General features: G+C 41.2%; 1 protein-coding gene across 1 annotated transcript in view; it reads right to left on the reverse strand.

The window, feature by feature from the left end:
• Window positions 1–4,864: 4,864 nt before the first annotated feature.
• Window positions 4,865–16,436, reverse strand: part of LOC123458672 (3-beta-hydroxysteroid-Delta(8),Delta(7)-isomerase-like) — a 105,445-nt gene continuing 93,873 nt past the window's right edge. The window contains exon 2 of the mRNA XM_045143522.1: window positions 4,865–5,569. Within this exon, the coding sequence (XP_044999457.1) occupies window positions 5,138–5,569 (432 nt within the window). The 3' untranslated portion in view covers window positions 4,865–5,137. The remainder of the gene's footprint in view (window positions 5,570–16,436) is intronic.

Below are 16,436 nucleotides of genomic sequence, written 5' to 3' on the forward strand. Positions count from 1 at the left end.
TCATTTTATCTTATTTTATATTTTTGATTTCCTTTATGATTTCTTCATTGACCCATACATCCTTCAGTACTGTCTTGTTTAGTTTCCATGATTTTTTGTATGCTCCATAGCTTTTCTTGCTATTGATTTGTAGTTTAATCCCATTATAATCCTGTATTTGTTAAGATTTGCTTTATATCCCAATATATGGTCTATTTTAGAGAATCTTCCATGTGCTGCTGAAAAGAATGTGTATTCTGCAGTATTTGGATGAAACATTCTATAGATATCTGTTAGGTCCATTTGTTCTATGACCTCATTTAATCCAGATGTATCTGTTTATTTTTTGCTGGGATAACCTGTCAATTTATGACAGTGGGGTGTTGAAGTCACCCACTGCAACTGTGTTTGGAGCTATCTGTGACCTTAGTTTTAGTTGTTTGATGTATGTGATTTGATTTTTATCTCTAACTGCTTTCAGTATATTTTCTTTGTTTTGTAGTTTAATTATAATATGACAGTGAAAGGTTCTTTCTTGATTTTGTCTGTTTAGCATCCTATAGACTCTCTGTATCTGCATTGGCATCACTTTCCCTACTTGGGGGAAGTTTTCTTCTATAATTTTGTTGAAAATAACTGTTGTGCCTTATATTTAAATTCTTCTTCTACTATGCCCTGAATTCTTATGTTTGATTGCTTCATAGTGTCACAATTGTCTTGAAATCCCCATTCATGTCTTTCTCTTTCTTGGACTGCATTAGATCTGCCACCTGGTCTTTTACCTTAGATATTCTGTCCTCTCCTTGATCTATCCTCCTGATGAGACTTTCTACAGAGTTTTTATTTGATTTACTCTGTTTTTCATGCCTAGTATTTCTGATTGGTGTTTTTCATTATTTCTGTTTCCTTACTCATGTCTTGTAATGATCTCCTTATTTCATTAAGTTGGTTTCCTGTGTTATGCTTCAGGAGTTTGTTTTCTTCTTTTATTCCTTTTTTTATTCTTTGATTTCTTTGAATATAAATAAAATCAGTTGTTTTGAAATCTTTGTCAGGCATTTCATCTAAAGCAGTCTCACTAAAGGTCATTTCTGATGAATTTGTAATTTTTGATGGGATTGTGTTATCTTGGTTCTTTGTGTTTCATATATTGTAATGTAAGATTTTGGCTTCTTTTTTTTAAAAAAAAATTTTTTTTGTTCATTTTTTATTTATTTATTTGAGAGCGACAGACATAGAGAGAAAGACAGATAGAGGGAGAGAGAGAATGGGCACGCCAGGGCTTCCAGCCTCTGCAAACAAACTCCAGACGCGTGCGCCCCGTGGTGCATCTGGCTAACATGGGACCGGGGGAACCGAGCCTCGAACCGGGGTCCTTAGGCTTCACAGGCAAGCGCTTAACCGCTAAGCCATCTCTCCAGCCCAGATTTTGGCTTCTTGAGTTAAGCTGGTGTTTGGGTTTTTTAAATTAGCTGCAATATCTTTTTCTTTTTCTTTTTGGTTTTTTGAGATAGGGTCTCACTCTAGCCCAGACTGACCTGGAATTCACTATGTAGTCTCAGGGTGGCCATGAACTCACAGCAATCCTCCTATCTCTGCCTCCCAAGTGCTGGGATTAAAGGTGTATGCCACCACACTGGGCTGCAACTTTATATATCTTTAGTGTAGGAGTTTAAGGTGCCAAGTTTAGCTCTTATACTCCAAGGAAACAGAAGAAGTGACCCTAGGTGCTAAGTTTGCCTGCTATTCAAGTATTGTAGTAGATTGGTTGAAGCAAGTTACTGGTAAATTCTAAAATTCAACTGAGCAATATAGACATTCTATCAAAACCAGTACAGAGTAGTTAAAGAAGCATGGAGATTAAATTAAACAGATAATCTAATAAATCCAAAGTCCCTAAGGGTATTTGTTGCTCCATACCCTTAATCCTGTAAAGAAGAGATTAATATTTCTAGTCTGAAATGGATACCAAGTCAGCCTGGGGCCAATGAGCCTCTGGCCCCAATAGTTACTTAAGAAAAACACAAAGCCTGTATAACTCAGGAAATGTCAAAGGCAACAATAGTCAACACCAAAATACAGCTTATTTGAGAAGGGTAAATCCCACCAAGAATATATCATTCAAATGGAATACATAACCTTGGAAAGAGAAATTAGCACTTCTAGTTTAGGCCTATGTATCTGACTTTGTATAAGTAGGCCATTACCTTTTGGGATGGCTTCCAATCTCACCAATGCTGAGTGCCCACCTTGCTCTCTTTCGGTGCTGGGATGCTGGGGGTGAATGAGTTTGGATGTTCATGACCCTGATGGTTGGGGGAAAGGAGGATATGCAGGATACCTGGAGTTGTACCGAAGCTGCTCAACTGGTCCCATTTGTATTCTCCTTCAGCAGCTGCTCAGCTGGCCCCTGCTTTCTTCTCCTTCAGGTTTCTTGACTTTGGAAGGAGGCTAGAGTGAATGGAAAATCCCTTCATCTGGTTTCTGCTCCTGTCACTCGGCACTGCTGGGCAAGCAGGTGGGCTCACAAATTGGAGCCGCTGGTGCCTCAGAGGAATTCTGGCTGGTATGCTACTTTCTGGAAGTCTCTCTTGCTTTTCGGTTGTGGTTGATAATAACTTATACAACTTCACTTTTCAGTAGATGAGTGCATTTTGCTGTGTTTCTGTTTATTTCCCTCCTTAGCTTTGGTGTGGCTAGTATGCCGCCCTCATACCCAGAAGTCTGCCATCTCTACTTCTGATCTGGATTGCCATCTTGATCAGACTGAACATTGTCTTTCTAGCTTGCCAAGCAGACCAACTTTTATGTTCTTCTGAATCTGTGACCTTAATGAGTTACCTACAGAATAAAACTAAGGCTATCTTACTCCTAATGTCTATCATTCTTCATTCCCAAAAGGTAACCCTAACTTCTATTAGGGTAATGGGAAAAGTCTGCTCCAACTTCTTCATGCTGAATAGTATCATGGTACGTGGAAGTCAAGATTTCCTTTGGAGGAAGTCTATCTACAGGCCAAGGATAGAAAGGCCTTTCCATTTTGCTCTGTGAGCCTGTTGGCATTTTTCTTTCTTTTTTTTTTTTTAAGAGAAAAACTTGATAAATTTTAGTTCATAACAATTACAAAGCTCTTATAAATATTTAAAAAGAGGCAAATTGTCTGGGAAATATACCACAAATATGATTTATTTGTTTTGGTTTTTGTGCTTTTCAAGGTAGGGTCTCTCTCTAGCCCAGGCTGACCTAGAACTCACTCTTTAATACCAAGCTGGTCTTGAACTCACAGCAATTCTCCTATCTCTGCCTCCAAAGTACTGGGATTAAAGACATGTGCCTCCATGCCACACCTAGCAACAAATATGATTTTAAAGGGTTAATATCACTAATTTTATTTTTTTTTCATTTTTTTAATCTTTATTTATTTATTTGAGAGCAACAGGCAGAGAAAGAGGCAGAGAGAGAGAGAGAGAATGGGCGCGCCAGGGCTTCCAGCCACTGCAAACGAACTCCAGACACGTGCCCCCCCCCTTGTGCATCTGGCTAACGTGGGTCTTGGAGAATCAAGCCTCGAACCGAGGTCCTCAGGATTCATAGGCAAATGCTTAACCACTAAGCCATCTCTCCAGCCCAATATCACTAATTTTAAAAAGAGTATCTAAAATATTTTTTTCTATATTCCAACATTGTTTTGTTTTGTTTTTAGACATGGTCTCATGTATCCCAAACAGGCCTCAAATTTGATATATAGATAAGGATGACCTTGAACTGCTTTAAATTAATTAATGAATGAATCTGAAAGACAGGGAAGGAGAAAGAATGAATATTTATGGGCATCTTGTCACTTTGCTTGTCTAGCTTTATGTGACTACTGGAGAATGGAATCTGGGAAGTTGGGCCTTGCAAGCAACTGCCTTTAACTGACGAACCATCTCCCCAGCCCAACCTTGAACTCTTGTCCTTTCTACCTCTGCGTCCTAAACCAAATTCTAGAATAACAGGCATGTGCCACCACCCTGGCCTTGTTTGATTTTGCTTTTGGGTTTTTGTTTGCTGTCTCTTTGTCTCTTTTCTTTTGAATGTGAAGTAACATTCACTAAAGAAAAGTAGTAACATTGTATTTGTTATCAAGACAGTAGGAAATCATTTGATTCCTTTGGAAGCAGGCATATGTTCATGCAAAACTTTAATATTATGTACTTTAAGCATGGGATCAAGAGAAGCTACCTCAATGAGTTTTTAAACATCATAATAAATGTCTGTTAGGAGAATTAATTGTTTTGTGAAGAGAAACATTTAGTCCCCTACAGGCATACCTGAATACCTGTTTGTGTCTAACCTGTCAGGTTTTTCTTTAGATGTTTAAGGTTTGCATGAGTATGCACCTTAATGGCTTTCAAAGAAACATAATGTGAGATCCCTCCCAGGTTGTTCAAAGGAAGGGAAGAGACAAGAGAGATTTTACCAGCACCTGATCTCTATGATAGAATAGCAATGGTCCTGATTCTAGCCTGTAGGTGTGGAATGTCTGTGAAATCAAAATAGAGTTGTTATGCTCCATATTTGGGTGGTGGTTTCTTTGTCAAAAATAAAAGTATTGGGTTAGACAGATGGCTTAGTGGTTAAGGAACTTGCCTGTGAAGCCTAAGGACCCATGCTCAACTCCCTAGATCCCACATAAGTCAGATACACAAGGTTGTGCACGCACACAAGGTTTGTAGTTGTTCCCAAGGTGGCACACATTTCAGGAGTTTATTGTAGTGGCTGGAGGCCCTAGTGTGCCAATTCTCTCTCTATTTCTTTCTTTGTGTCTCTCTTTCTCTCTCTCTCCCTCTCTCTCCCTCCCATAGATAAAGAATAGTGGTAGTGAAAGGAATAACATTTTTTTTTTAAGAGTTAACATATTTTATTTCCTATTTTTTGAAAACTGCCACCATCACAGACCTCCTGCCTTCTCTTCTATCTTTCCCCCAATGGTTCCTGGCAATAGCTCCATATATCCCATACCTTTCCTGTCCCTGGATGTTTTATGTGCCCACTCATTAACCTGAGTGTGACAGATCAGTTAGCTTTGACCCTCCAACCTGTGGAAACAGGATTAGACTCTTCTGGCCGGCGGAGAGTGCCTAATCAGCAGCATTCCAACCCACTCCACTGCTCCTTAGTTATTCTTGCTCTTGGTCTTCATGACCTTGGTGTCCAACATGCTCTGGGCATGAGTGAGCTGCTTTATGGAATCAAACACGAGGACTCCGGGCAGCACCAGCCATAAGCCATTCATGAAGACAAAGTAAAACCAGAAATATATGGGGTGACCCAGCTCCCCATGCTGGAACCCGTTGTGGTGCTCCGTCAGGAAGTACAGCACATCCCCGTATATCTGGCCTGCAGAGACCACGAGCTGTAGGACAAAGCGGAGAGGTTGCTGGCGGAGAAAGGCAATCACCACCCACAGGCTGAGTGGTCCCCACAGGCAAGCTGTGATAGTCTCCATAAAGATGATGAAGGTGTCATTAATGATGTATCGGCTGTCTCCCTTGGCATACTCTTTCCCTAAAGCTGCGCGATTGCGGCGCCGTTTCCCAGGAGCTCCCTACTCTCAGGAATAACATTTTATATAAGTCAACATGAATGCTTGGAAAGTGCCTTTCTGTAATGTCTTCCTGTATTCTGATGAGCTGTTTGAATATTTTAAGGAATAGTAAGCCTTGACTATACTTTCCTGTTGGGTGTTTGAGACTATACAAGTGGCTAGAAATTAACCTTTTACTGTTGAAGGCAGCTGATGAGATGATCATGTGATTTTTGTCCTTCAACCCGTTTATGTAATGTATTACATTTATAGATTTGCATATGTTGCACCATCCCTGCATCTCTGGGATAAAGTCTACTTGGTCAGGGTGAATGATCTTTTTGATATACTCTTGTATTCTGTTTGCCAATATTTTGTTGAGAATTTTTGCATATATGTTCATGAGGGAGATTGGTCTGTAATTTTTTTTTTTTGTTCTATCTTTGCCTGGTTTTGGTATCTGGGTGATGCTGGCCTCATAGAAGGAGTTTGGTAGAATTCCTTCTTTTTCTATTTCTGGAAAACTTAAGAAGCAATGGTGTTAGCTCTTCCTTAAAAGTCTGGTAAAATTCAGCAGTGAGTCCGTCCAGACCTGGGCTTTTTTTAGTTGGGAGATTATTGATAACTGTTCGGATCTCCATGTTTGTTATAGGTCTATTTAAGTGATTAATCTCATTTTGATTTAATTTAGGTAGGTCATATAGATCAAGGAAATCATCCATTTCTTTCAGATTTTCATACTTTGTGGAGTATATGCTTTTATAGTATGTCCCTATGATTTTTTGAATTTCTCTGGAATCTGTTGTGATGTTACCTTGTTCATCTCTGATTTTATTAATTTGTGTCTCTTCTCTCTTTCTTTTGGTCCGATTTGCTAAGGGTTTATCAATCTTGTTATTCCTTTCAAAGAACCAACTCTTTGTTTCATTGATTCTTTGGATTGTTCTTTTTGTTTCTATTTCATTAATTTCTGCCCTAATCTTTATTATTTCTTCCCGTCTACTGCTTTTTGGTTTGCCTTGTTCTTCTTTTTCCAAGGCTTTAAGGCGAAGCATTAGGTCGTTTACTTGCGACCTTTCTAATTTCTTAATATAGGCACTCAAGGCTATAAATTTACCTCTTAGAACTGCCTTTATTGTGTCCCAGAGATTTTGGTATGTTGTGTTCTCATTATCATTTGACTCTATAAATTTTTTTTGATTTCCTTTTTGATTTCTTCATTGACCCATTCATCATTTAGTAGTGTATTGTTTAGTTTCCATGATTTTGTGTATGCTCTATAGCCTTTCTTGCTACTGATTTGTAGTTTAATTCCATTGTGGTCAGATAGAATGCAAGGAATTATTTCAATTTTCCTGAATTTGTTAAGATTTGCTTTGTGTCCTCATATATGGTCTATTTTAGAGAATGTTCCATGTGCTGCTGAAAAGAATGTATATTTTGCAGCCTTTGGATGAAATGTCCTGTATATATCTGCTAAGTGCATTCCTTCTATGACCTCATTTAGTCCAGATGCCTCTCTGTTTATTCTTTCCCGGGATGACCTGTCAATTGATGAGAGTGGGGTGTTAAAGTCACCCACCACCACTGTGTTTGGTGTTATCTGTGACCTTAGTTCTAATAGTGTTTGTTTGACGAATTTGGGAGCCCCCATGTTAGGTGCATATATGTTTAGGATTGTAATGTCCTCCTGTTGGAGTGTGCCCTTAATCAATAAAAAGTGACCTTCCTTATCTTTCTTGACTAACATTGGACTAAAGTCTACCCTGTCTGATATTAGGATAGCAACCCCTGCTTGTTTTCTAGGCCCATTTGCTTGAAACAGCGTCTTCCAACCTTTCACCCTAAGATAATGTCTATCCTTTGTAGAAAGGTGAGTTTCTTGGAGACAACAAATTGTAGGATCCTGCTTTTTAACCCAGTCTGCAACTCTATGTCTTTTCGTTGGGGCATTGAGGCCGTTGATATTAAGAGATATTATTGAAAGGTGTGTATTTATGTTTGTCATTTTGTGTGTGTGTGTGTGTTTCTGGTTCTACCTGTGTTCTCTTCTGTTAACTAGTATTTGAGTATTGCTTGTTTTTTCTAGGTTCCTTATATGTGTGCTTTTCCTTTTCTTCAGCATGGAGGATTCTATCAAGTATTTTCTGTAGAACTGGTTTTGTCTTCAAATACTCCTTTAACCTGCTTTTGTCATGGAATGTCTTTATTTCTCCATCTATTTGAATGGATAACTTTGGAGGATAAAGTAACCTTGGTTGACGGTTGTTATCTTTCAGAACTTGGAATATATCTCTCCAAGCCCTTCTGGCTTTAAAAGTTTGTGTTGAATAATCTGCTGTAATCCTAATGGGCTTGCTTTTGTAGATAACTTGATTTTTCTCTTTAACTGCTTTCAATATTTTTTCCTTGGTGTGTGTGTTTGGAAGTTTGATTATAATACGGCGAGGAGAGGTTCTTTCTGGGTTTTGTCTGGCTGGGGTTCTAAAGGCTTCCTGTATCTGCATTGGCACCTCTTTCCCAATTTGGGGGAAATTTTCTTCTATGATTTTGTTGAAGACGCCTACTATGCCTCTGGAGTGGAGTTCTTCTCCTTCTACTATGCCCTGAATTCTTATATTAGATCTTTTCATAGTGTCCCGAATACCTTGAAATTCCCACTCATACTTTTCTATAAGTTTGTCTTTCTCTTTGTTGGACTGCATTAGGTCTGCCACCTGGTCTTCTAGCTTAGATATTCTGTCCTCTCCCTCATCCATCCTACTGGTGAGATTTTCTACAGAGTTTTTTATTTCATTAACTGTGTTCTTCATTGCTAGTAATTCTGACTGGTTTTTCTTTATTATTTCTATTTCCCTATTTATGTCTTGTATTGCCTTCTTTATTTCATTAAATTGGTGTCCTGCATCTTCTTTGATTCCTTTGATTTCCTCTTTGATTTCTTCTTTGATTGTTTTGATGTGTTCTTTGACCTCTTTGAACATATTTATAATCATTCTTTTGAACTCTTTCTCAGGCATTTCCTCTAACTCTTTCTTACTGGAGGACATTTCTGATGCATTAATACTTTTAGGTGGATTTATATTGTCTTGCTTTTTAGTGTTTCTTGTGTTATAATGTATATATTTTTGCATCTTGGATTAAGTTAATGCTTGGATTTTCTAGCTAGCTTTGTATTCTTAGCTGTATCAATTGATTTGATGTAATATATTTTCAGGGTAGGACCTTAAGGTGTTAGGTGTGGCTCTTAAGACTTTCAGAGTATCTACAAAGATGAGTTTCCCTGCTATAGGAGTATTCAAGTAGGCTGAGTGGAATAAAATACAGGTAGATTCTAAAGTTTAACTAAACACTGTACACATTCAATCAAAAACAGCCCTGAGTATGTATGCAAGAGTAGTTACTATAACGACCAGATCCTCTATCAACAAAGAGGTTCAGATTTCTGGTCTGTTGAGGGATCCAAGTCAGCTTTTGACCAAGTGAGACCCTTCCCTGGTGCAATCCCAGTTACCTTGGATGATTTTGGTCTCAGTCAAGTTGCTGCCTGGGTTGTCGGGCTGCTGTTCTGATTTCTGGAGCTGGCCACTTGCTTTTCCTGCAGGGCAAACTGAGCCTGGCAAGCGTGGCCCTGCAGATCAGCACCCCTGCTGCTGGAACTGCTGCTGCTCAAGCTGCCCCTGCTGGGTCTGTAGCCACTGCTACTGAAGGTGTTGCTGCTGGACCCACCGCTGCTGCTGCCTCTGCTGCTGCTGTAGCTGCCACTGCTAGAGCCACCACTGCTGCTGAAGCTGCTGCTGCTGTGTCCACTGCCACTGCTCCCCCTGAAGCTGCTGCTGCCGAGTCTGCCGCTGCTGCCACTCCTGGGTCTGCTGCTGCTGGGGCCACTGTTACCGGTGCTGGAGCCACTGATGTTGCTGCCGAACTCTGCTCCTGCTTGGGTCCCGTTGTCAGCCCAAGTTGGCGTGGCCGGTCTGGGCTGCTGCTCTATTCCCCAGAGCTGGGCTCAGGCGGTGGGGGAGGGGAGGGAGCCGCAGCTGCTCTGGTTCTCTCACTGCTCCAAGCATTCTTCTACCTCGCGATCTGCTCCTCCGTTGCCCGCTGCCGCTCTCCCCTCATGTTTCCCGAGTTGCGGAGAGTGCGGTGTGAGGGGAAGCTCCTGCACCTGGCTTTTCCTGCAGCTGGAGCCGAGCCTGGCAGCTTTCCGGTGCGCCGCGGCCGCGGCATTTGGCCGAGCTGCCGGAGCCACTTTTCCCGCCTGTGTGGGCTCTGGATGCTCTGGAACTCTTCTACTTCTCCGCTGCCACTTCAATTTCCTATACACCTCACTTTTTAGTAAAAGTGTGTATTTTGCTGAGTTTTTTTGGTCTTTTTCCCCCCTAGGCTGCTTTAGCGTGGTACCTACGCCGCCATCTTAACTGGAAGTCTGAGATTCTTTATTGATTACTCTTAATGACTTAGGAAGCTTCTGGCCGTGGCTCCTTGGTTTCCTTCTGCTAGCTGTGTGACCTGCAGAAGTATGTCTAGGTCTTGCTGACCAGGTGGCTTCCCTCAGGAGCATAGAAAACAATACCTTCTCCATTCACTTCCCTCCCTGCAGTAGGTGCAGTGGTGATGGTCCAGTCTCTGGAGTTTATATGGATTCTTTGAATAAAAGAACTTACCAGAGTTCTAGGGCACCTTGATAGGGGCACCATCATCACTTGGACCCTGGCTGATCTTGGAGGGCAAAGGCCACAATATTGGTTGTCTGTCTAGCCCTCTACATCTTCATTAGCCTTGTCCTCCAAGTTTCAATGGTTGAAGACGCAGGTGTCTTGGGAAATTTTTCCTTGGGTAGACATGTACACACTCAACCCAGTTAGACATTAGACCAAAGTATGGTTGCACCAAAACTAATTTTGATTAACCAATGGGTTTTGATGAACCAATGGATTTATTGGGGCTACTTACAGAGCAGGATGAGGAGTTTCTTACAGGAACAATGGATGACTCAAAGGCAAGTGCATCACCAAAAAGCCCATCCCATCATAGGTGATGACTCATGAAAACTACATCTGTAGAGCTCCCGGAACAATCTGCAAGGCACATCTGATAACCATCGAATCACATCCCCAAGCACTTGTTTTCCTTTCATATGTCTTTAGCTCTTCCAACCCTTTTCACAAACTTGTTGTCTTTCTGAGTCCCCTGAGCTTCCTTTTTATTTATTTATTTGAAAGTGACAGAAAGAGGCAGATAGAGCAAGAGAGAGAGAATGGGTGTGCCAGGGCTTCTAGCCACTGCAAACAAACTCCAGACACGTGTGCCCCCTTTTGCATCTGGCTAACATGGGTCCTGGGGAATCCAGCCTTGAACCAGGGTCCTTAGACCTCACAGGCAAGTGCTTAACCACTAAGCCATCTCTCCAGCCCTCAATCTTGATTTTGTTGAGACTCAGTCACCCAACTAGTTAAAAGCCAGACAGACATAGTAGAAAAAACATTGTTACCTCATTTGAACATTTTAAAGCCAGCTCTTATGAATGTTGTCATAAGCAGATCAATATCAGTGAATTGAATTTTAACCTTAATTATTAAGAGAGATGGAAACATAGAAAATTTACCAACTTATTAAAAAGAGTTGAATCAGGATTGGAAAGATTGCTTAATGGTTAGGGTACATGCCTGGGAAGTCTAAGGATCTGGATTTGATTCTCCAGGTCCCATGTAGGCCAGATGAACAAGGTGGCACATGCGTCCAGGGTGCATTTGCAGTGGCTAGAGGACCTGAAGTGCCCATATTCTTTCTCCCCTTTTCTCTGCCTCTAATAAATAAATAAAAATAAATCTAAAAAAGAAAGAGTTGAAGCCAGGTGTGGTGGCTCACGCCTTTAACCCCAGAATTTGGGAGGCAGAGTTAAGAGAATCACCGTAAGTTTGAGGCCACCCTGAGAATACATAGTGAATTCCAGGTAAGCCTGGGCTAGAGTGAGACTCTACCTCGAAAAACAAAAAACAAAAAACAAAAAAAGTTAAATCTGAATTATATTCATGACATTGTGTGACAAATTAAGGTTATCTGCTCAATATTAAATTATCACATTCCTCTCTGCTTAGGTGGACATGGTTGTTACTCATATATTTTAAACATTTTCCCTCTGGCTCACAAAAGTCTGACATCTACATTCCAACAACAGATAACAGAGCATTAGTGATCTTAGACAGTAAGAATATCTGTAATCAATTAAAAGAGAGAGAGAAAATATACAGAGAACCAAAACTTTTCATGTGTTAACCCTTCTTACCACAACTATATACTATATTCATAGTACCAAGAAAAAGTCAGAGTGAAAACATTCTCAGAGCCCAAGAATTTCTATACCATATGGCTGCCACTAGGGCATTGCATTTTTCATGTTTCTTTAAGGTCTGATTGAGAAGCAGCAGTGTGTCTGCCCATGTTAGTCTGCAGAACTGAGGCAGATTCGGTAATGTCTCAATGTGGAAGTCAGGATCTTTGGAGAATATTCCTGTTTCTGTTTTAATCTGTTTGATATTCTATAATGGGAATGGGATGTGAGCTTGATTGGTCCATGTCCCCCTGCTGTCCCTTGGAGAGGGGACTGAGGCTGGTTGCAGACTGGGAGGTTTCTAAAGGAAGGAAGGAAGGCTTTAGTGCTGGGCAGGGGGAGACAAGGGAGCCCTGGAGCAGTGGGACATTCGCTTCCAGATTTTGTCGTCTTCTTTGTTTTTTAATGATTTTTATTTTATTTTTTATAACAGAGATAGAGCAGAGAGTGGGAGAGAGAGAGAGAGAATGGGTACACCAGGGCAGCTAGCTACTGCAAACAAACTCCAGAAGCATGCACTACCTTGTGCATCTTGCTTACATTTGTCCTAGGGAATACAGCCTGCATTCTTTTTTGTTTCTATTTTTATTTTTTATTGACAAATTCTATACTTACAGACAATAAACCATGATATTTACCTCCCCTCCCCCACTTTCCCCTTCATAACTCTGCTCTCTATCATATTCCTTCCCTCTCTCCAATAGTCACTCCTTTAATTTGATGTCATCATCTCCTTCTCCTATTATGAGAGTCTTGTGTAGGTATTGCTAGGTGCTGTGAGGTCATGGATATGGAGGCCAATTTCTGTCCAGACAGATGCATTTTAAGGAATGATACCCTTCCTTTGGCTCTTACATTCTTTCCACCACCTCTTCCACAATGGACCCTGAGACTTGGAGTGTGTGATACTGATGTTTCAGTGCTGGACATTCCTCCATCCCTTCTTCTCAGCACTAAGTTGCCTTTTAGGTCATCCCAGTAGTCACTGCTGTCTGAAAAGAGAAGCTTCTCTAAGTAGAAGTGAGAGCAGCATTAATATATGAACATTAGGTGTAGGGCTTTCAGGGAAGTTTTGTAAGAATAATATATGCATTTAGCCAGACAAAAGCAAGCTTTATATCCCAAGGCTCATGACCTCCCCTGCCATAGGCTTTTGATTAGGTTTTCAGTACCAGGCATGTATTCCCTCCCATAGAGCAGGCCTTCAGTCCAATTAGAGAGCAGTTGGTTTCCCCCAGATCAGACATGCCACTATTGTACCCTTTCAATCATTTGACCTGTCTAACCAAACTTCAGGCTTCCAGTGTCCACTGTTTTTACCAATGACTTCTGTCTCCCACAGGGCTGCATACAGTGCATCTTTTTCTAGCTTTCAGTTGGCTGGTCTACAGAGAGAATGTTTGATGCTCAGCACCAGCTTGATTTCTCAGTGACTTTTCCACTCAGGTATGTGAATTCTGCAGAAATGGGATCTTACCATCTATTTCTCAAGGAAAACTAAGGGCCTTAGCAATAGCCTGTAATGTTTTGGAGGCAACAGGGACCTCCATGGCCAACAACTTGCTGGAAGGTATCCCATCCCTGGCACTGAAAAGTTTCTAGTAACACGGCTTCTGGATGTGCCATCATTCAAAAAAGTAGGTTTTCATATGTCTTATTCAGAATATTTTGAATTTTGATTGACCTCCCCCCTACCACTTCTTTTACACAATCTCTTCCCCTAGCCTCACATAGGCCTTCCCCTCCATGTAATCTGTTCTTCTACCTACATATATACAAACCATCCCCATAAGACTTTCCCTCTCCTCCCTCTCTTATAGCCTTTTTCTAGCTTACCTACTGGCCTCTGCTACCGATATTTGGTACCAACTCACACACAAGTTTATGCATTTGTAGCTAGGATCCACATATGAGAAAGAGCATGTGAGGTTTGGCTTTCTGGGCCTAGGTTACATCACTTAGTATAATCCTTTCCAGATCCATCCATTTCTCTGCAAATTTCATAACTTCATTTCTTTTTAATACTTGTTGCAGTCAGGTTCACATGGCTGGTAGAAATCATCCAACCAAGAGCAGTTTGTGAGAAAAAGAGCTTTATTTTGGCTTATAGGCTTGAAGGGAAGCTCCATGATGGCAGGGGGAAATGATGACATGAGCAGAGGGTGGACATCACCCCTGCCCAACATTAGGTGGACCATAGCAACAGGAGAGTGTGCCAAACACTGGCAAGGTGAAACTGGCTATAATACCCATAAGCTCACCCCCAACAATACACTGCCTCCTGGAGGTATTAATTCCCAAATCTCCATCAACTGGGATCCTAGCAATCAGAACACCTAAGTTTGTGGGGAACACCTGAATCAAACTACCACATTCTTCCCTTAGCCCCCATAAACTGATATCCATACATGATATAAAATACAATGCGTTCTGTCCAACTTTAAAAGTCCCCATAGCTTTTATCAATCCTGATGATATTCAAACATCCCCCATAGTCCAAGGTCTTTTAACTGAGCCATAATACCAAAAATCCCCCCCCAAACCCATAATGGCACAGAATAAACACTCACACTGCAAAAGATGGCATTGGACATAGCAAAGAAATATTCAAACAATATAAGATTTAAACAAGGCAAATACCAAACTCTGTAACTCCAGGTCCAACAACTCCAGTCAATGACAAATCCCCAAATCCCATAATTCTAACCAGCAACAAGTCTCTGGAGCTTCAATTCCGCCCCTCCAACTAGGCAACTCACAGTCCTGGAAAACTTCATGGGGCCAGCAGCTTTCGTTAGCAGCCATCTTATGGTCCTGGCATCTCCACTGGGTCTCCACTGCAATCCATGGTTCATCTTCATGGCCCCATGGGGTCTCTATGCAGGCATCCAGCAAACCTGCTTCACACAGCCCATGACCATTTCCAAAACACAAGACCATGTTGCAACTCAATAATCCTCTCTTTCCTGCACTTCTTATACTCCTCAATACCAAGTAGGGTGCTAATTTGTTAATCCAAGGAAGAATAAAGCTGACTTTAAAGAACAGAACGCTCCTTGAGCACTCAGACCCCTTTAAAGGAGTCTACATTCTTTCTGTTGCTCCAGTGCAGGTCAGATGGCCCAATCTCAAAGGTTGTAATCTCTCAATTGCAGCTGAATGGGCAGCAGTTCACCCAAAGATTTTTTTTTTTCCCTGTGCCATATCCCTCTGCTCACACCAGTTCATTTCAACACAAAGCAACCCTGAACAACTTCTCAGGACATGGGTATAATAACAAGCTTCTCACATAAGCTGCTAGACCAGTCCAAACCAAGCTCTTTCTCCCCCTAATAAGCCAAACATCACAGTCCATAGTTTTTACTGCATACAGGTCTATCAACTCTGACCAGAAGAGCCCATCAAGCTATGTTTACAGCACTGCAAGACATCTCCTAGGCCAAGGTTTCAAATCCTTCCACATTCCTCTTGAAAATCAGTTCCAAAAGGCCAAAGCCACACAGTCAGGTGTCTAGCAGCAACCCCACTCCTTGGTGCCACTTTACTGTTACAGTCAGGTTCGTATTGCTGGTAAACATCACCCAACCAAGAGTAGCTTGTGGGGGAAAAGAGAGGTTTATTTTGGCTTACAGGCTCAAGAGAAAAGCTCCACAATGGCAGAGGAAAATGATGGCATGAGCAGAAGGTGGACATCACCCCCTAGCCAACATAAAGTGGACAATAGCAATAGGAGAGTGTGCCAAACACTGGCATGGAGAAACTGGCTATAATACCCATAAGCCCACCCCAACAATACACTGCCTCTTGGAGGTGTTAATTCCCAAATCTCCATTAGCTTGGAACCTAGCATTCAGAACACCTTAGTTTATGGGGGACACTTGAATGAAACCACCACACCGCTGAATAGAACTCCATTGTGTAAATGTACCACAACTTTATTATCCATTCATCTGTGGAGGGAAATCTAGGCTGGTTCCATTTCCTAGCTTTTGTGAACAGAGTAGCCATAAACATGGTTGTGCAAGTATCTCTAAGGTAGTGAGAAAAGTCATTAGGATCCTTGCCTAGAAGTGCTATAGGTGGATCGTATGGTAAATCTATTTTTAACTGTCTCAAGAACCTCCACACTGATTTCCACAATGGTTGTACCAGACTAGATTCCCACCAAGAGTGAATTTGCATTTCCCTGATGGCTAAGGATGTAGAACACTTTTTTAGATGTTTATATGCTATCTGTATTTCTTCCAATGAGAACTCTCTATTTAGTTCCATAGTCCATTTTTTAATTGCATTGTTTGATTTCTTATTGTTCTGTTTTTTGAATTCTTTGTATATTCTGGATATTAATCCTCTGTCAGATGTGTAGCTAGTAAACATTTTCTCCCATTCTGTAGGTTGTCTCTTAGTTCTATTCATAGCATCCTTTGCTATACAAAAGCTTTGTAATTTCATGATATCCCAGTGGTTGATTAGTGGTTTTATTCCCTGAGCAATTGGGGTTGTATTCAGAGAGTCATTGCCTATGCCAACATGTTGAACAGTCTCCCCTACCTTTTC

Source organism: Jaculus jaculus, chromosome 2 (assembly GCF_020740685.1).
Source record: "Jaculus jaculus isolate mJacJac1 chromosome 2, mJacJac1.mat.Y.cur, whole genome shotgun sequence".
In the NCBI taxonomy this organism is placed as follows: Eukaryota; Metazoa; Chordata; class Mammalia; order Rodentia; family Dipodidae; genus Jaculus; species Jaculus jaculus.